This window comes from Colletotrichum phormii (genome assembly GCF_030913505.1).
Source record: "Colletotrichum phormii strain CBS 102054 chromosome Unknown BDP81scaffold_4, whole genome shotgun sequence".
Classification (NCBI taxonomy): Eukaryota; Fungi; Ascomycota; class Sordariomycetes; order Glomerellales; family Glomerellaceae; genus Colletotrichum; species Colletotrichum phormii.
In genome coordinates this window covers 1594653-1614529 of record NW_026851446.1, presented here as the reverse complement: position 1 = coordinate 1614529, position 19877 = coordinate 1594653, and the positions used below count along the sequence as shown (strand labels likewise).

The 19877-nt window shown below is 55.0% G+C and overlaps 6 protein-coding genes across 6 annotated transcripts; 5 read left to right on the top strand and 1 right to left on the bottom strand.

Annotated features, from left to right (window-relative positions):
* The first annotated feature begins 1294 nt into the window (after positions 1–1294).
* BDP81DRAFT_164175 (tyrosinase central domain-containing protein) lies at positions 1295–3157 on the top strand. The gene is made up of 5 exons (XM_060582078.1): positions 1295–1666; positions 1817–1973; positions 2052–2127; positions 2206–2804; positions 2909–3157. Exons 1-5 carry the CDS (start codon positions 1413–1415, stop codon positions 3065–3067), a joined length of 1245 nt encoding a protein of 414 aa, XP_060449094.1. The 5' UTR covers positions 1295–1412; the 3' UTR covers positions 3068–3157.
* A 2807-nt stretch (positions 3158–5964) lies between these two features.
* On the top strand, positions 5965–6962 carry BDP81DRAFT_391178 (S-formylglutathione hydrolase; the record flags this gene model as incomplete). The annotated part of the gene is made up of 3 exons (XM_060587519.1): positions 5965–6645; positions 6706–6810; positions 6873–6962. 3 exons carry the CDS (start codon positions 5965–5967, stop codon positions 6960–6962), a joined length of 876 nt encoding a protein of 291 aa, XP_060449093.1.
* A 433-nt stretch (positions 6963–7395) lies between these two features.
* BDP81DRAFT_391177 (spindle pole body interacting protein) lies at positions 7396–10028 on the bottom strand (the record flags this gene model as incomplete). Its single annotated transcript, XM_060587518.1, has 3 exons — positions 7396–7815; positions 7874–9118; positions 9180–10028. 3 exons carry the CDS (start codon positions 10026–10028, stop codon positions 7396–7398), a joined length of 2514 nt encoding a protein of 837 aa, XP_060449092.1.
* A 2470-nt stretch (positions 10029–12498) lies between these two features.
* On the top strand, positions 12499–13420 carry BDP81DRAFT_312261 (uncharacterized protein; the record flags this gene model as incomplete). Its single annotated transcript, XM_060583785.1, has 2 exons — positions 12499–12940; positions 13005–13420. 2 exons carry the CDS (start codon positions 12499–12501, stop codon positions 13418–13420), a joined length of 858 nt encoding a protein of 285 aa, XP_060449091.1.
* Positions 13421–14750: 1330 nt separating this feature from the next.
* BDP81DRAFT_420140 (uncharacterized protein) lies at positions 14751–15368 on the top strand. The gene has a single exon (XM_060589824.1). It carries the CDS (start codon positions 14881–14883, stop codon positions 15217–15219), a length of 339 nt encoding a protein of 112 aa, XP_060449090.1. The 5' UTR covers positions 14751–14880; the 3' UTR covers positions 15220–15368.
* Positions 15369–16796: 1428 nt separating this feature from the next.
* BDP81DRAFT_312506 (tetratricopeptide) lies at positions 16797–19025 on the top strand (the record flags this gene model as incomplete). Its single annotated transcript, XM_060583812.1, has 3 exons — positions 16797–17442; positions 17501–18662; positions 18716–19025. 3 exons carry the CDS (start codon positions 16797–16799, stop codon positions 19023–19025), a joined length of 2118 nt encoding a protein of 705 aa, XP_060449089.1.
* Positions 19026–19877: the final 852 nt, after the last annotated feature.

Genomic DNA, 19877 nt, shown 5'->3' with positions numbered 1-19877 from the left:
GGCTGAGGCTGGTGGGCAATTCGGAGAAGGGGGAGAGACGACCGAGAGGGAAAAGTTTAGCCAAGGCCATACCTAAACGACGTCCTGGATCTCTTCCTCATTGGCTAGGCACTTGTCAAAGCTTGTCAAAGGGTAATTGAAACCGAGCAGCCTAGTGATCCAAGCTGAAGGTAATCGTGGTTCGATCCGCGGTCTAAATATGTCTACCAACTAGACTAGTTCACACTCTATTGCTTTCAACGAATACACACACAGCCTTTCAATCGCCTCGTTCTTGGCACGAAAGGATATCTGAGTAACGCAACGGATCGAGCCGGCCGCAACCTCCAAGACGTCCAGTATCTTCGACGTTTTTTCATACTTTGACTCTGTAAGCAGAGAGCGAGAACGAAGGAGGAGGAAGACGACGACACTGCCTGCCAACACGGCGGTCTCCTCTCCTTCGTAGCCTCCCCGTCCCTACTGCACATCCCTCATCACACTCTCATCGCCTTGGCTCGGACCTTCTCCGTCTCGCTCGGCCGGCCGCGTCTACATTGTCCACCGTCCACGAAGCATGCGGGTTATCCTCTCTGCTTCACAGCCTTCACTCACTCCTACTCTGCCCCTTTCTCCCCTTCCCGCCTGACCTCTCGAATCGCGCCGCTCATCACGGAAAGCAAGCTGGAACCTCTTCTCCCATCACCCGGAAAACAGAACCACCACCATCCCGTCCACACCACACCTCAGCTCCCGAACGCGAGACCGCGGCTGTCCGGCTTGGCTTTCCTATCTCCAGGTTGGCGAGCTCACATACTTCTCTTGGCTCCGCTTCACTTCCAACACTACGCCGCGCTTCTCAACCACAGCTCTTGGCGTTCCTTTGCTTAATGTTTCCAGCCTTACCCTCTTTTTTTCTTTTGTTTCCGCACCGCTGTACATGTATACTCACAGCCATGAAGCGTCGTCATGTCTTTCTGTTTCCCTCCCCCCTTGTACGTCGTGATCCCTGTCGGCCTGTATCCCGACTAGCTGGGTAGCTTTGCAGCTGCTTGTGCTTGTCACTTCTCTCTGGAGAGGAGGAGGAAGAGGAAGGCATGGAAGTTTACCTTGCTTCGTTGACTGGGACTCGACTTTCCGGGAGGGTAGCAGAGGGGCAAATGGAGCTTCGAACCTATTGATCGTCGCCGAGCCCATGGCGCGACATGTTTACTCTTCCTCTTGGCAAGATATTGCGGGTTTTCAACTCAGTATAAGAGTAGACTCAGTAACCTCCCTTTCGATGAGAGGAAGATATCTGGACAAGCAAGACATTTCATCCTCTGCCTGGCTTCCCCTTCTCCCTCCCTTTTCGGTGTCTTTCTGGTTGTTTTTTTGCTGCCTCCGAGTCCAGCTACAACGCCCTCCGTTCATCCACTCTCGGACCCTTAACAATGCTCCCTCAAGCATCCTTCCTCGCGGCTGTATTGCCGGCGCTGACGCTGCTCCCAGGCGGTGTCTCCGGCCTCGCGGTGGCGCCCAGGGCGACGAACCACACCCAAGAAGCCATCGACTCCGGCGCCGTGCTCTCCGACCTCAACAAGCAGGCCTACAGCAACGTCCTCGCCCGTCTCGGGAATGCCACCGCAGCCGGTCAGAACGGGACCGCGCAGTGCACGAAAGACAATGTCAGAGTCCGTCGCGAGTGGTGAGTCTTTTGGGTCTCGGTCTTTTAGGTCTCGGTCTTTTAGGTCTGATTTCTGTTCATGGCCCCAGTCTTGGGGGTAGGGGGATGGGATAGACTACTTGATAGAAAAGTTACTCGTTGACTGACATCAAATGTGCGTTTTCTTTACAGGAGAAACATGCCGGATGAAGAGCGCATCAGATACACCGATGCCGTGACCTGCCTCCAGCAGCAGCCGGAGTTATACACCGAGATTGCCGGCTCCAAGTCCATGTTTGATGACTTTGTTGCCTTGCACCAGGCAGCGACGCTTTACGTCCATCTGACGGTAGGTTATCAACACCGAGACGAAGCAATTTCTTGTATGTGTGGGAGAACCCCTCGCTAACCCGGACACTTGTCTCAGGCAACCTTCTTCCTCTGGCACCGCTACTACATCTGGACATACGAGAGCAAGCTGGAATCGGAGTGCGGCTACAACGGTACGCTCACCACCTTTGAGACAACACACACACTTGGGCATGAAAGTAAAGAGAAGCACGACTAACATCCCCCACCAGGATCCTTCCCCTACTGGGAATGGGGCCTCGACACGACCAACCTCTCGGCAAGTCCCGTCTTCGACGGCTCCGCAACCTCAATGGGCAGCGACGGCGTCCCGACCCCTCACCAAGGTCTCGTCCTCGTCAACGCGTGGGACAACACCACGACGGTCCTCCCCGCCGGCACGGGCGGCGGCTGCCTGGCGTCGTTCTCGGCGCCCTTTGCCAACCAGACGGTCCACCTCGGCCCGCAAGCCATGCCGGACTACGGCAACGTCACGTCCGTCAACGCCGCCACGCCCACCGACGATAGCCCGCGCTGCCTGCGCCGCGACCTCAACGTCTACCCGCTCCAGCGCTGGGCCAGCCTCCGCAACACGACGGACCTGATCCGCGATCCGGTGGACATTGAGAGGTTCCAGGCCGTTGCGCAGGGAGACTCGCGGTATGTTGGGACGGGCCAGCTTGGCGTCCACGGGGGCGGGCACTATGCGCTTGGAGGGGACCCTTCGAGTGACGTCTACCTCAGCCCCGGTGATCCCGTCTTCTATCTGCACCACGCTCAGATGGATCGGGTCTACTGGATCTGGCAGAACTTGGACTGGCAGAATCGTCAGGTTAGTTGTCAACCCGCACTCGCCTTTGTGGCCCTCTTGGGCTCGAGTTCTGTTGCCTTGCTGCTTGCGATCATGAAGAGAAGATACTGACTTCACAACCTTAGACCATTTTTGGTACCAACACCACCATGAACCAGCCGGCTAGCGCCAATGCGACGCTCGACGACCTGATGTACATGGGACCTTTGGGCGCCGAGCTGTCCATTCGTGATGCCATGGATACCATCAACGGTCCCTTCTGTTACGTGTACGCATCGGACTGAAGAAATCGCCCTATGGCATGAGTATTTCGGAGGACATGGGAGCCGGTTTTGTTTTTGTTGACAGATTACAATCTGGCATTATCTCATAATAGCGGTGCATGTGTGTAAGACAGACAAAGATGATGGAGAATAAACTTGTAATCAGCTGTCTGCTGGAGAGATACCAGCTTTGGTTTTGTCATGATGAAAAGCCTTGAGTTAACGAGCTTATCTTGGCGTAGCATAGCTCCGTCGCGAACCTGTGTGAGAATATGGAATGAGCAGGCGGTCTGTAAACCAGATCAAACTCGAACAAGAGATGGGATGCGAGTCAAGCATTGCTCCCATCGCCGAGATATTGAAAGTGAGGCCAACGAACGAAGGTAGCACGGGTTCGGAGAACTACTCCGGCTCAAAAGTGCGGGTTGAGAATTAAGACGCCCAAGCGTGCGATTCCGTTCGCCGTCGTTGCGGGTGTGGTTCTCCTAGACCTTTTGAGTCCCCAACCAGGGGATAACCTGGCTTCTCCTAACCGCCGGGCATGCCGGCCGTCCGGGGGTTTGCATAACGTTCGTGCCGTCATGGACCCAACACACACGGAGGTGCCACTTTGCGGCCCGTCACCCGAGCGATCTCTTCCGGTTCGTCCGCCTCAGAGGGGCGATCGCGACGAACCACAGACCGGATGTAGACGTGTCGGGTGCGGACTGCACTTGGTCTCCAGAGGGCGGCTTCATGTTTCATGCTCCATGGTCCTTCGAACCCGGGTCTTTCGCAACGTCTTTTGGCGGTTTGGGTCCAGCGGACACGAATTCTGCCACCGTCTCTGTGCCGGACTTAATTACACGCCTACGAGCTGGCTGATTGGTTCATTCGGGCAGTTCTTTGCACGAGTTGGCATGTTGTATCATAATCGATAGAGCTGTTGGCGCCAATGCTGGGATAACTTCTTTGAAGCTTGACCGTCGGCACCCAATTTCTGGTCCATATTCGCGATCAGCTGGTGCGAAACCGAGTGGACCAGCGCATGTTCTGAACCGTCCCTCTCGCCGTTCCACAAACCGTCTTGGCATCTTATTACCGAAAAGCCCGCCAAACATGGAAAACCTCGAGGCTCCCATCTCTTGCCGCCCTGCCGACGACGACGGTCCTCGATCTCCAAACCTCTAAGATAGTCATCCGAACCCGAAATCACAAAACGGCGTGAATCATGGCCTGGTCTCTCGAGTCCGCGTGGGCGGGGGCGCCTGCCTCGCTTTCCCTTCGCGTGCTGTCGTTCGAGAATCCGCGGAACGGACACTCATTTGGCTCTCGGGCCCTCTGCGAGTCCATCCCAACTGTCGTCCCTGTGACAAGGACAGCATGAACCTCTCGGATGCAGGTTTGCACTCGGTGGTAGCGGATCTGGCATATGCTTGTGGTTGCTTCTCACTCCTAATTCGCTAGAGGGTGAGTCCGGCTTTTGATTTGCAGCCAGTGATCGAATGCTTCAAGCAAGCCAGCCAGAGTTCGGACTTACTGACAGCTTGTGAAAATGAATTAGAATGAGAGAATTTGATCTGCCGGTCAGTTGCCATATCTTTATCTCACTGTGTTTTGGCGAGGAGCACGTAGTAAGAGGCAAAACCCCCATCGATCAAAGCTGCTCCCCATAAAGTGAAGTTTTGGTGTGTACCGTCAACCAACCATGCCCGACTGATTCTTCGATAATGCCCTACCAGCAAGGACCAGCCGATCCTTCGAAATCGAGTTCACATGTTGACCAATGCTGGAGAACCGGGCGTGTTCGTTGGCCCCAAAAGGGTACGGCCAACATAGACCAAACCACGATGCAAAAGTTTCAATGCCTTGAGTCGGGACTTTGACTTTCCGCGCACTGAACGTTTCCTCAGAGATGTCTGTCTACTGTAGAATTGTAGAGAGATAGCATCGAATGGCATGAGGTAGGATGTCTTGTCTTGTTGGTGGAAAGTTGGCATTTGATAAAAAGAAAGAAAGAAAGTATGCCGGGAAGGGAGCTGTAATACTGGAACCACTCACGAGTGCTTTCGGGAGAGGTACCGAACGTTGGTACCGAATAAGAAGCCGCAGCGGGTACCTTCCCGGGAAAAGTGTCTCCTACCTAAGCTTGCCCCATGCCGAGAGCTGATGACGCACACCCCACCTTGGTTGATTGTTAGGTTCAACCTCACTGAGGTGCCCAAAGATAACTGCCAGAAAAGAAAGCTCTCCCTCCTCTCTCTCCGGTCCCGCAGGAACAATGCGGGGTTCGTCGCAGCAGAGCATGAAGTGAAAAGACCTCGCACCCACACAACGCATTACAAACGCAAATTGGACCGCCGTCGATAGGTAGGTAGGTAGCTGTACTTTAGCTGTAGCTAGTGTAGGCCCGTACTTTGCCGGGTAGCTTTACCACCTTTGGCATGTTACACGCCTAGCAGCACTTACAACACGGCAAACCTTGCTGGGTGAGACCTTGGAGGGGTTCGCTCCTGCATCCCTGCTGGGCGTTCGGCGGTCCATGGTGGGGTAAAACTGGCATCATGATGAAGGGGAGGGACAAACGGTCAATGGCAGGACGAGACGGAGGAGGAGGGGGGTAGGTAGAGATGAATCCAAGCCAAGCATCTCTCTTGCTCCTCCTCCTCCTCCTCCTCCTCCACTTCTCCGACCTGATCTCGAATGGACTTAACTCGGTGTTTTTATTTATTAGACCTCCTCAGATGCCGCCCTCCCTCTTGATAGCCCCCCAGGTCCTCTCTTTTTTCCTTCTCTACTTGCATAGAATAATTCCAAGCTCTTCTTCCCCTCCTTCATCTCTCGTCTTGCTTCTGAACTTGACTTGAACAGCATTATACCCCCCTCCCTCAATACCAATTGACACTTAGTCGATACCCCCCCAAAACAAAACAGCAACAATGGCCACCGCAGTCTTCCAAACCAAGGCGACCATCACCTCCTTCGGGGGTCAGCTCCTCAAGCTCTCCCACAAGTCAAACTCCACCGGCACCGACATGGCCGTGAACCTCTACCTGCCCCCGCAAGCAACCACCCGCGCCGTCCCCGTCCTCTTCTACCTCTCCGGCCTGACCTGCACCCCGGACAACTGCACCGAAAAGGGCTTCTTCCAATCCCAGGCCTCGGCCCGCGGCCTCGCCGTCGTCTACCCCGACACCTCCCCGCGCGGCCTCGACCTCGCCGGCGAGCGCGACTCCTGGGATTTCGGCGAAGCCGCCTCCTTCTACGTCGACGCCACCCGCGAGCCGTTCCGCCAAAACTACCGCATGGAGACCTACATCACAAAGGAGCTCCCCGAGCTGCTCTTCCGCGAGTTCGCCGGCAAGCTCGACCGCTCCCGCGTTTCCATCACCGGTCACTCCATGGGCGGCCACGGCGCGCTGTCGCTCTACCTCCGCCACCCGGGCATGTACCGCTCCGTCAGCGCCTTTGCCCCCATCGCCAACCCGTCAAAGTGCCCCTGGGGCGAGAAGGCCTTCACCGGATACCTCGGTGACGACCGCGCTGAGTGGGCCAAGCACGACTCCACCGAGCTCGTCAAAAACTGGAGCTACGGTCCCCTGAACGCCCTCATTGATGTCGTAAGTATTGAGCTATATCTCACAACACACATATGAGTTGGCACTAATACAAGAGACCAGGGCCTCGGTGACAACTTCTACATCCAGAAGCAGTTGCTGCCCGAGAACTTCGAAAAGGTTGTCAAAGAGAAGAGCCTCGAGGGCCTGAGCCTGAGATACCACTACGTAAGTTGAGCCCGGTTTATTATAAGGTCAAAACTTCGGCCGCTGACAAGCTGAATTAATAGGGCTACGACCACTCCTACTTCTTCATGGCCTCCTTCGCCAAGGACCATGTAGACCACGCTGCCAAGCACCTGGGTCTCGGCTCCGCGTGACTCGAAGGTCGGACAAGACTGTAAACAAAGTAAACGATAACGTTGAAGTCGCGATGACAGGGAGCACGCAGTAGGGCAAAGAAGCCCCAGGGTCAAGTCGAGTTGGAATACCAAAGATGTTGTGAGCAGAAAGATGTTGCGTGCGCGCAGTCGACATGTAGTTCTTCTTTTTAAGTAGGTAGTAGGTTGCTGCTGAGATTCTTGAAATTTGAGAATAATAATCGACGTTCATCCACCCCGTTCCAATCATGACTTTCGTGAAGAGAAAAACAAATAAACCCCAAAGCACCTTTTCTCCTGCCGCATGGAGTATCTTGCGCATGACATGAGTGTTATATAGCAGGAACGCCAGTGTCGGGATAAAAAAGAGAGAGCGCCGGCCGTGATGGGAGTATATCTAATAAGATGCAACCGAAGAAGTCAGGAAAAGCGCCTAGCTGACCCGTTTCTCCACCTCGGGACTCAAGCCCTCCTTTTCGAGCTTCGCCCGCATCTCGGCGTCCATCTCCTTGCGTATGCGGTTGTAGGCCAGTTTCTCGAACCGGCTGAGGGCCTTCCACCAGTGCTGCCCCGCCTCGTGCTCGCCAATGCGTTCCAACAGGTCGGCCGTCTTGAGGCGCACTTCACGGTCCTTGTGGAAGAGGCCTAGTGCGACGTAGAACAGGCCAACGTGCGACTCTGGCGCGACGCTCAACAGCAAACAGATCTCGTCGTAAGAGTGGACATATTTGTGAAACGCAGCGTAGATTTCCTTGCTTTGCATCGGGTTGAGCCGTTGTGTCCGTAGTCGGTCATGCATATGGTGCAAGTCGAGACCTTTCAACGGTCTCACTGTGTAGAGTAGTGCGAGATCCTACAATGGTCAGTTCAAACGCTGAGCAATGGTGAGTGATGGTACATGACTCCCTTACCTGGATGAAGCTGTAGTAACTCCTTGTGTTTCTCCATCCTTCGATTCTCGTCACATTACCCGCAAGCTCCTTGTGTTTCGACTGTTCATCAGGCCACACGTAGCCGTGCCCGTTCACGCCCACCGGACCCATCTCCAGTTCGTCGCCGCCAATGTAAAGAGCACTTGCGCCGTACACACTTTCCTCAAACGCAGCTGCGATTCGAGTGAATTTGATAACCCAGTCTCGCCATTTGGCGCGTATTACTCTTTCGCCATGCCTTGCCGCGATGCTCCGTAGGATATCTTGCATAAACGCCGAGTCGCCTGTCAGATCGCTTTCGGCCGCAACCTTGGAGGTGCCTCCGACAAGCCCAGCATATGATGGGTTCTGCTGTTGAAAGTAGACCATTCCCTCCGTTACTGGGGCCGATTCGATCTTGCTACTGATCTTAACTCGACCTGTAGGCAAGTCACACAAGACATCCCACCACTCGGGGTGCAATTCGAACGTCGGGTTGGTGACTCCAGCAATGAAGCCGGGAACATTGAGGAGATCGTCAACCTTGGTCAAGTCGGTGTAAGGAAATGCGTGTCGGGTGAAGCCCCTGAGCGTACCGCCAGATGCCAAGGCGCAGGCCGCCAAGACTGCCTCCGCAACCTCGCCTGATGGCATATTGTGCCCCAGGAAGATCACCCGCTTTTGCGTCAACAACGCATTGACCAATACAATGATGGGGTGCGTATGCGGGCCGTTTGTCGTCAATTGCGGATGCAGGGGGAACGGTTGTGGCGCCTTGCCTTGTGGCTCTGAAAACTTCTGGATCAGTTTGATCAAAGAAAAGTCGCCCACCGTTTCCGGCATGACGGCGACGGGGACTTTGATGGGAATTGGTATGCCCTTGTATATGACTCTGCTTTCAAACTCGTGCGTGTCCCTTGGAACTGAATACTGCGAAGCACCTTCGACGTGCGCCTTCGTTCCCGCTCTCGAGACGCCTGGCAGCTTTGGAGGGTCTCGACTTGCATCGAAAGGCTGATCTGAGAGGTGCTCGCCGCGGTCCTCAGCTATCCGCATCTGAATCATTTGCTCAAACTTTTCGACGAACAGATCTTTGTTGTCACTGGCCAAAAGCAAGTGCCTCTCAAGCAGGCTAAGCTTCGGCATCAGAGAAAGGTCCATGGCGTTAACGGCATCGTAGAGCATCGCCAGCGTCTCGGGAACGGGCGCCTTGAAGTACTCGTCCAAGGCAAGTAACAAAAGAGGCTGACACGGGTAAGCTGGCTGATCAAGCGAGGGGAGCGAAAGAATGTGGGCAAGCTCTCACCTTGTATATATGCAGGAAGGGATGCCTCGTGCAGATTGCCATCGCCTTGACAACAGCACCTCTCTTGACTGTTTTATCCTGTTTCGTGTTGACCAAATTCAGGACATAGATCAACGGTGGTCCCTCTCCGCCTTCGGGTACTCCGTCGTCCGAATCATCGTCGTCGTATTCGTCCAAGTCATCAAGATCCCCCTCTTCTTCATCCAAGTCCGCGCCGTCATCTTCCTCGTCGACGATGCCAGCAGCGCGATTGCGCAAACGCCTTCTTCTCTTCTTCCTGGCCTCCTTCGCCTTGCGTTCCTCGTCCTCTTCCTCTTGGCTCGTGTCTTTGTGTAAGAAGAATATAGTCCAATCCTGGTTTCGAACGTGGGCCTGATCGGGTAACATGAGTTCTGCCAGCATATGTTCGTCGCCGGTAATGGAAACAGGGTACTGGTGCTCCATTACCGGGCCACGATCTATATCGAAGGAGGCGACCAAGATGTACTCAACATGGTTCTCGGTGGGACCTCGCGGGTATTGTGAGCGCAACTTGCGGGGAGGATGCGCATCAGGATTGTAACGCCTCGGGGCGGACAGCGACGAGTGTTGCGACGAGACACCAGTGGATGGTGTCTTTGACTTTGAGCTCGGGTTCGAGGAGCGGTCCGTCTCGGCGATGGGAGGCGGCTGGGGAGATCGCGACGGGCGGGACGTGTTGGACATTGACGAAGGCGATCGCGAAGCTGGGAAACTGGAGAGTGAAGTCCGACGACTGGGCCAGGGGCCGTTGGGCGGGGGAGGATACTGGTTCTGCGTGTTTGAATAGTTGCGCGTGAGGAACGGCAGCGCAGCTTGAGTTGAAGCCATGCTTGCGAGAGCAATGTTAAATTGCGGAGTCGTTCAACAAGTCGGTAGTTGGGGGGTTCAAGGCGTTGCGCAGGCTGCCGGTAGCCACAGCCATCCAAATTCAGTCGAGAGGTCCGTTCGGGAAGGTGCAGCAAAAGTAGGTTTGTCTCCGATCGAGAAATGCGACGATGGTGGGAGCCCTTTGCTGACAATTACCCAGAACGATTAATGGCTCGCGGCCAACGACATTCGACGGTGATGCTGCGACATTAACAATGGCAATCAAGTGACTCCTTGCCAGGTCGTCGTCGCTGGAATAGGGCAATAGTTGATTGAAGGTCGGGCAGTTCCTTGAAGCCAAAGTGCGAGTCGATGGGCCAGGATGCAAGATACGAGATGGGGGGGGGGGAAAGGGCGGCGACGGAAGGGGAGATGGGTACGAAGTACGAGGGGAGGGAGGACGGAGTTGGCGAGGCGGTATAGTACGTAGTTGTATCTTTAGGTGCAAGGTAAGGTAGTCCAGGAGCGGTATTCGTAAGGTAGTGTAGGCATGCGCGGTAGGTAACCGTATTCAGGTCCAGGGTAATAGCGCGTGGAGGCGTTCTCAGACGATAGCCGAATGCGCTCTTCGAAACGTCAGATGCAGGCGAGTGACTGACATTTACCAGTCTTTGCCAGCGAGCGGAAACAGGATGGCCCCTCGGGCACACAAGGGGGAGAGAGAGCAGGTATATCCTGTCGGAACAGGATGCAGAAAGCGTCAATGCGTGGAAGAGAAAATCACCGAGACATGATCTGCTTCGACGTTTGGTCTGGTCTTCTGGTCTTGCCGGTTTTCGCAGGCTCGCAGGCGTTCTTGGTATCCTTGACTTCTTAAGGTATCCGTACTTCGTAAGTTCGTAGGTAGTACGTACAGAAAGGTTTCTGGGAGTCCCAAACCAGGCAGGACTCCTGACAGGGGACAGTTGATGGTGCGGTGCTTCTTTTTCCTCTTTTTTTTAAAAAATTGTGCAATCCAATTCGATCCCCCACCGGCTCGAATAATGCTCAGCTAAGGCGCGCCGAAGCAAGGTACACACACCTTGGTGCGAACCAAACAGGGCGTCGGATTGAGATGGAGGGGGAGGTCTTGCAGTGTGCCCCTGGATGGATTGCCGCGACAAGGACCTCTGGTTGGTGCTCGACGGATACTGGCAGCCCTCCGCGTGTCGCTCGGGGCTAGTCAAAGGTGACGAGTAGAGCAGCTCGTGGTTACGGATAGATTCAGATTCAGAACTCTTCAGCGCGCGTATCTCGGAGGAGCCAGGGCCAGCTGGTGGGCAATCGACCGACACACAGACGGGCAATCTGTCAGTCAGGTCAGACACTCAGCGCCGCGGGCAGACAGAGAGGGAAGAACAGACACGAGGCGGCCTTACGTTGCTGTTAGTGTGTGGTAGGCAGGTGGTTGACAGTCACCAGCGTAGGCTCTGGATCCGTATCTGTGAGCCAAGTGGGCAGTGTCTGCGAGAAAGCCTTGGACGAATGCGTCAGGAACAATGCTGATCACGGATTCTCAGTGTCCTCTTTTTCTTCCAAAATCCCTCCCGAGTCCCCCTCCTTTTGCGGCTTGCCTACCACCACCACCACCCACCTATTACCAGTGCCACAGTATGGAACTGGAAAGGCACGAAAGGCAGGGCCTTCTTTTCTCGGCAGCCCCCAAGGACCCCCTTGGTCCCCTCCTTCCTCTTCCCCTTTCCACGTTCCCCCCCGCCTTCCCTGTCCTATATGCTTTCCCCTTTTGAGAAAATGGGTGGTCCGAGCTGTCGCCCTCAACCTAAACTGTGCTTAGCGCCCAAGGGACCTTACATGAAACCCATGTGGCTGGAGAGAGGCATTTTGGCAGCTGACGCAGGGAGTTGTGGTCAAGCCACATGTTGACAGCCACACTTTCTCCCCTCCCTGAGGGATGAGGCTCTCCCCTCCCCTTCCCCCCCGGGATTGCCATGCACGGACGGGAGGGTCATGCAAGGCTACGGTTGTCACGGAGAAGACGCCTCTGTTTACTTTCATCTGTCACCCAAAGCCACCCATTGTCTTTGTTCTGGATCAGACCTTTCCACAATTGAACTACAACGCCATTTTAAACCCAACGCAAAACCATTCATCAATACAATACGCTCTATTTGATACTGGTACCGGAAGCGCAACTCGCAATTTCCGCAATTGCTTTTCTTCTTTACATTGCCGTCGCCCACCTACTCTTCTCTCGTACGCTTACCATTCGTTGCCTCTTGGCCCGAATCCCCATATTTCTCATTGTTTACTTCGCTGCCAAGTGGGCGCGCGGCATCACAGATCCAGAGCAAGGCACTCCCTATTTCCCACCCACAGCTGCTCCCGCCCCGAACACCCTTCGATATGGTAGGCTAGGGCCCATTTCGCGCGCGAATCATCAAATTTCTTGGAAAGTCGCATGAATTTTGACCTGAAGAACCCACAGCAGGCAATGCCCGCTGGCTACAAACCTTCCCCACTAGGGCCTCATGGCTCTCCTCGCAGTTCTCCATTCAGAAGACCAGAATCTCCAGCATCGCCTTCAGCAGTGCGCCAGACCTCGACGACCCAAGTAACCCAAGTTACACCTTTCGGCTCGCCCACCAAGGCATCCTACGCTACGAACAACGGACGCTTCGGCAACCCAACCACACCAACAGACACGGCCGAGAGCAAGACACCGCGAGTGCGAACACCAACAGCCGAAACTACCACCATGGCCTCGCCACAGCCTCTGCGGCCGGGTCTGAAGAAGACTATGAGCCACGGGAACGCAATATCGCATCTGCAGCCTGCGCAGGTCAGACAGCTTCGAGAGGGGTTCGAGGTCTTGGATCGCGACAGCGATGGCGTCATCAATAGGGAGGATGTAGCCGACATGCTGAATCAGTTGGGTAAGCATGAAAACCCAAGATACCCAAGATATCAAAGGAGTTCTCTCGGTTAACAGATTTGTAGGCCTACCGTCTAAACCCTCCGACGTAGCACTATTCTTCCCTCCATCAACGCCTCAATCGATGACGATGGCTGCTTTTCTGAATTCCCTTGCTACAATGCTGGCTTCCTTATCACCACAATCCGAGCTGCTGTCTGCTTTCTCGGCGTTCGACGACGACGATAGCGGGCAAATCGACCTCGCGGAGCTACGGGATGCGCTTCTGCACACCGCGCCAGAGCCCGGCGAGCGACCGCTTACAGAAGCCGAGGTTGAGAAGGTAATCGAGGGCTTCACGGGCAGACGAGCTTTCAATCGCAACATGCAAGGCGGTTTGGGCAATCGGCGTGAGGTGTTTAGATACCAGGATTTCGTCAACTCCATCATGGGTAGCAATACGACATCCGAAGCTGCATCGGCTGAGGGATCTGAGGATTGAGCTTAATTCAGGCAAGGTATCCGGCGCATGGGGGATTAATTGATGGTGACGACATGAGCGAAAGGCATGTGGGGACAAACCTCGCAGGCACGAAAGCACAAATATCCGTAAGGATACATGGAAACGAGGATTGACGAACGAGTTTGGACATGACTGTACTTTATTCGCATCAAGCACATAGGAGCACGGTGGTAACAGGTATAATTTCGGCTGGGTTTCACAGCATGGCAGTTTGGTTTCCGTTTAGCGCCGAGTCCACCGAGTAACAACGCGGTACCTTACCGCAGGCATTTGATGTGAATACTGACCTGACAACATGGACGTTGAGGAAAGAAGACATAGGACCGAGATCGGGTGGGCACGACTCCTCGAGCCTCGAGGACATGTCGTGATGTCCAAGCTCGCAAATCGGGACGTGCAATATGGGATTCTCGGTAATGGGAAAGGCTGGGAGACAGGCCCCCGTTGAACGGGCAGTGCATGCACGATGTATGACTTTGGCTTCGACCTGCATGTATGAGAGACGTCGATTGACCCGCTCGCTCCGCTATATTTCTGTAGTTCTGACGATGAGAGCAACGAAATCTGTCAAGAAAGCGGAAATTGTGAACCGGCAAAGAGGGCGGCATGGGCCATTGGTGATGCCATCAGCTCGGTTTGCAGGAGGTTGGGGATTGCTGCAAATCAGCCAGTGCCAGGCCCCCTTCTGCAGAGTGCAGCCTACACTCGCACCCGCAGTTGCAGCACACATATTTCCAAGGGGCGGGCGGTAGTGGCGACTAGGACATGGGTCCTTGGATGGTCAGGTCGCTGCGTGCCAAAATATCCAGGGGACTTTCTGTCTGTTCTCTCACAGAACTGTCAGACTCCAGAGAAAAGAGAGTCTGACTGACCTGGGGCAAGAGGTGACGCCCTCCTCCCACGGTGCAGCAAGTGGTCGGGTGTCATCAGTGACGGCAAGTTGCAACGCTTTCTTCGGGCGGTTCGGCGGACCCCCAAGGAGCCCCAAGGGTTGACAGCGGCCAACGGTCGAGGATGATTCGCTGACTGTGCAGGGTCCCGGGACGGGGCCCCACCGAACCTTCTCGAACCGGCCCGCTGGGTTGCAGCGAAAGAGAAGGAAGAAGTCACCGTTGGTTGCAAACGCCCCGATATGCCGATATTCGTCTGTATCCGAGCCAGACATCAGACGGACAAGACATGAGGTGACGGCAGGTACCTACCTACCTTTGGGCTAACACCGTAGGATTTTAGGCTCTTGCCTTGAGCCAGTTGGGAGCCAATTTCAATGTATTGTTGCCCGTCAACGACCTGATGACATCCGGGTCTTTCTGACCTCTGTTCGTCCCTCCAAATTCAATCCCGTCACTGTAGCTTTTGAGACAGGCCATTTGGGTCCCTGCAAACGCCTTGACGCCATCGCCTTCTGGGGGTCTCGTCTGGAGATGGAGACCCTCTAAATGGAGGCTGAACAGCTCAAGCTCCCCTCTCTCGCGAAACCAGAGTCTAGCCATCATCCTAGTCATTTTCTAGTCATTGAAACCAGGTCCCATATTGGTACAGACATAACGGAATACGGATACATGATACGGATACTCAGACGAACTTCAACCTGGCCCTTGGCAAGTTCGCGAGAGTTCTTGCGCCCAGTTCACCATTGGCCATTGGTGACCGGAAAAAGACAACAAGAAATAGGGTGGCTAGGAGACGACAGGACACCAGGTCAACATTTCAACAACGGTCCAGTGGCGGTCGTCCGACGATCCCCTTCATCCACTGCGGTGCAGGTATCATGGTAAACAAGTTGCGGTCCCAAGCGTACCATTGGCTCCGCGGGGACTGCCAGTAGTCAACGGGAGACGGGACTGGGCCGTTTGGACAAGCTTCTTGTGGGGTTGGGTTTAGTGGCGGGTGACCTTTTTTTTTTGTCTTGGTGCTGGAGGTAAGGTATTAGATGGTGCTGCTTGGTTACATCTACCTCGCATGCAGAGCTCAGCACACGCAGTTGACACGCAGTTCTGCATGTACTCGATACCGAGTTGGGGTTGGCTGCCGTTGGTGATGACCTCTCCCCAATGGGAGCTGCCATATGGCAGTTGCCCAGCAGAGCCGTTATTGTACATCCACGTTTGTGTTTCTCTGCGCTCCTCCTTTTGTGCTGTTCCAGGGGGCGGTTCCTCTGGGCCGGGCAGCTTGTGGGCGTAACTTTCGTACAAGAGGGATACCTTACATTGTACAATTTTTTTTGCATGCCGTGTATGGACTGCTAGCTAGCACATTTTCCACATCACGCATGCCCAGCCCAGCACATGGGCATTTGGACGGGGACCTTGTCCAGTCTCCGTCTCCCCCGTAATCCATAAGGCACTGGACGGATAGGCAGACCAGTCAACAGGCCTGGCAGGTGGGAAAAAAGCAACAAGATGAGGGAACGGTGGAAAAAAATTGTGTGCACAGCTGATAAATCTACACGGGTCCCTCCCCCTGGGGGTGGGAGAGACAGCCACAGCTAAGGCTCGTCTCGCTTGATGAATCCTGGGATTTTCGGTATCTCACCTTTGACCTTTCTTGTCCCCCTGCCTTGGATTACCGAAAGATGACAACAGAAAAGCAACTTTGTGCATCCCGCTCCTAAAGCTTCTTCTTCCTGCTTTGCTTGCACTGTTGCTTGCCTCTTCCTCTCGAAATCTTTCTCTCTCAGAACTCTCTCCACAGATCCCGCCCCCCTCCCCCTCCCTCAACCATCCATCGGCTTTGCCCAAAAGTAACGGATACTTTTTTTGCTCTGCTTCCTCACTCGAAAAGCACCCTGCAGCTTGCGCCGGCTGTATCTCCCCTCCAGTGTCCACTCCAATGGGCTGTGTGTCTTCTCGCCGAGCCTCTTCTCAATAGCCTGGGCTTTCCTTCCTCTTTTCCCTCCCCATCCGCCCTCACCTTACCTTGCCTTCCGAGAGCAGCCAATCCGTCTTCCTCTTCTCTCCAACCTCACTCTCACTCACACCACTTCCTCTTCATCGTTGTATTCGTGGGGGTTCTTCGATACGAACGAACGGACGAACTTGACGACCATCTGCAATCGACTTCCGCACCAGCCGCCTTCTCCCGTATTCATCCATCCGGGTCAAGGCAAGGTTCCGCTGCCTTCCACTGGACGCACCCAAGCAGCACAGAAGAAAAACAAAAGTAGCAGGTGCTTTTTTTCCACCCACTCTTGCCTGCCCACCCTCCTTCACTAGGCCCGTTATTGTGGTTTGGGGAATCTGGTGCACAAGCATAACCTTGCATCGAGGTGTACGGACCCTCCTTACCTAATTAACCAACAAAAAAATAAGCCTGCGCATTCTTTGGTTCCCCTCAGAGGGTGCTTGCTTTATCAATGAAGCTCTTCGCAAAGAAATCGTCCAAGAAGCAAGGCCAGGACGACGACGACAACCACCAAGAATCGAGCTACTTCCCTCCCTCTGAGGCCTCTTCTCCCACAAAGTCGCCCACAAAGCCCCGGTCGCCCACCAAGTCGCCGACGAAATCCCCCACCAAGAAACCCTCCCAGCCTGCATCCCCAGGCCCTCGGGAGACAAAGCCGTCGCGCACATCCCGCACCTTTGGCCGCCACCCCACCGATCCCGGCTCACGAAGGAGCAGCAAAATCGACCTCGACTCTCACCCCCTCAACCTTCCTCCTGAAGAACGTGCAAAGAGACTATCTGCACTTTCAGCCATGAGTGGAAACGCCATGGACATCGACCGTGAGTCGAGCGCGGCGCCTTCTTCGCCTCCTGCTGCTGCTGCTGCTGCTGCTGCACCCCAACCCTCTGCGCAGACTTCCTTCTCTGTCCCCAAGCCAAACGGCATTAACACCAATGTTAACGGCAATGGCGATGCTCCAGCCCCTCCCCCTCACAAGTCCAACCCCTCCAGTCCAGTCCCCACGACTGAGGACGAGGCCGAGGCCTACAAGGCTGCTGGCAACAAGTTCTTCAAGGAGAAGGACTACAAGAATGCCATTCTTCAATACTCCAAGGGTAAGTGTTGCCGATTGCAAATTTCTCTCTGGGCTACAAATTGACAAGTCTACTCCAGCCATCGAGTTGGTCCCCGATTCGGCTACCTATCTGAGCAACCGCGCTGCTGCATACATGTCCAACACCCAGTACGAGTACGCCCTCGATGACTGCACCCGTGCCTCTGACCTGGACCCCGAGAACCCCAAGATCCTCCTCCGACTTGCTCGCATTTACACTAGCCTGGGTCAGCCCCAAGAGGCCCTGCTCGTCTTCGGCCGCATCAACCCTCCTCCCTCGGCCAAGGACCAGGCTCCGGCCAAGGAGATGTCGAAGCATGTCAACGCTGCGCAGAGTGCCCTGAGAGACGGCACCGCTGGATCAATGGTGCTCCACGCCCTTGACCAGGCCGAGCGTCAACTAGGCTTCGGAGCCTCCAGACCCCGCAAGTGGCAACTGATGCGTGGTGAGGCGTACCTCAAGATGGGTACCGTCAACGCTCTTGGCGAGGCACAGAACCTTGCCATGGGCCTGCTGAGAGGCAACAGTCAGGACCCCGAGGCTCTGGTGCTCCGCGGTCGTGCCCTGTACGCCCAGGGCGAGAACGACAAGGCTGTCAGCCACTTCCGCAAGGCCATCAGCTGCGACCCCGACATGCGTGATGCGGTTAAGTACCTCAGAATCGTTCAGAAGCTCGACCGCATGAAGGAGGAGGGTAACTCGGACTACAAGATGGGTCGCTGGCAGTCCGCCATTGAGAAGTACAGCGCCGCGCTTGAGGTTGATCCCGCCAACCGCGGCACCAACTCCAAGATCCTGCAGAACAGAGCGCTATGCAAGATCAAGCTCAAGGAGTACGACGCAGCCATTGCTGACTGCGAGCGCGCCATCAGCCTGGACTCCACATACCTCAAGGCTCGCAAGACCAAGGCCAACGCCTATGGTCAAGCAGGCAAGTGGGAGGATGCTGTCAAGGAGTGGAAGAACATCCAAGAGCTGGATCCCGAGGACCGTAGCATCGCCAAGGAGGTGCGCCGGGCCGAGTTGGAGCTGAAGAAGAGCCAGCGCAAGGACTACTACAAGATCCTCGGGGTTGAGAAGGATGCGGATGACAACCAGATCAAGAAGGCCTACCGCAAGCTTGCTATCATTCACCACCCAGACAAGAACCCCAACGACGAGCAGGCTGCTGAGCGCTTCAAGGATATTGGAGAAGCCTATGAGACCCTGAGTGACTCTCAGTAAGTGGATACGCGTGTTCGTTGCCCAAACATGTGCTAACCCCCGTTTGCAGGAAGCGTGCCAGCTATGACAGCGGCGAAGACCTCATGGACCCTTCCGACATGTTCAGCCACGGTGGTGGCATGGGCGGTATGGGAGGCATGGGCGGCATGCACGGTGGCATCGACCCCGAGATCCTCTTCAACATGATGGGAGGTGGCGGCGGCTTCGGCGGTGGTGGCGGCTTCAATGGAGGCGGCTTCCCCGGCGGAGGTGGTGGTGGTGGTGGTGCGCACTTCAACTTTGCCGAAGGCGGCGGCCGCCCTCGTGGTGGTGGCGGTGCCGGCGGCTTCGGCGGACGCGGTTTCAACTTCTCAACCTGACAATCCGAGGAAGAAGCAGAACTATCCGACGAGTCAGCAAAGTCGGGACGAAATACGGGCGGCTCATTCGCTGCAAAGCCGATGAAGAGCCACAAGAAGCGGCGCCAAGAAGAAGGCGACCGGATTGTGGACAAGATTCGCCAGTATGGAATCTGGATCGTGGCCGCCCTGGTCCTGATCCCGTTCCAGCTCCTGTTGCTGGTAGCGGCAGCTATGGGATTCGTGTACATTTTCATCATAGGGGCCCGGAAGCTGGGCATACGGCTCCGCGGCGGGGAATGAGTCTTGTGTTTGTCTTTTTTTGTTATTCAAACGACTGCAGATCGGGATAGACTACAAACGCACAGAAAAAGTGTCACACGGGCGGCGTTTTTTACCCAGGCATCGATCCAATTGTCCCTTTTTTTTGTTCTTCACTTTACCCCAAACTTTTGTTTTCCTTTCACAACTTTACAACCTTTTTGTAGAGACATACTAGGGAGAGAGGGAAGAGGAAGAGAGAGAGAGAACAAGAGTTCACGACCAAAACAATATCCCCAGAGACCAAACCGAATTTCATGACCGAAACTGGGAAAGGAGGGGGTAGGAGGCGTCTTTGCATATCTCATTGAAAAGGGCACGTGGGTGATGCCTCCAACAAAATGTTGACGTTTATTTTGCGCGCTAAGTTAAGGCATAGTTGACCAGTTGGTAATTGACTTTGCAAATGTCGCGTGGAAGTACAATGTGCTAGTGTTGTCGATAACAATTATTGTGATTCTTTCTGTCTGACGTGCCCTTCACACGACTCTTGTCTGTCTCTGGGTATCAAATTCCATGCGCCTTCATCACTCGCCCCGTTGGCACTGGCCT

What these genes read in the sequence shown, in the direction of transcription:
- BDP81DRAFT_164175 (XM_060582078.1), top strand. Translation starts at nt 1,413, where the DNA reads ATGCTCCCTCAAGCATCCTTCCTCGCGGCTGTATTGCCGGCGCTGACG. An exon ending in CGCTTTACGTCCATCTGACG is followed by an intron (nt 1,974 to 2,051) that starts GTAGGTTATCAA and finishes CACTTGTCTCAG; the next exon opens with GCAACCTTCTTCCTCTGGCA. An exon ending in ATCGGAGTGCGGCTACAACG is followed by an intron (nt 2,128 to 2,205) that starts GTACGCTCACCA and finishes ATCCCCCACCAG; the next exon opens with GATCCTTCCCCTACTGGGAA.
- BDP81DRAFT_420140 (XM_060589824.1), top strand. Translation starts at nt 14,881, where the DNA reads ATGGAGGCTGAACAGCTCAAGCTCCCCTCTCTCGCGAAACCAGAGTCT.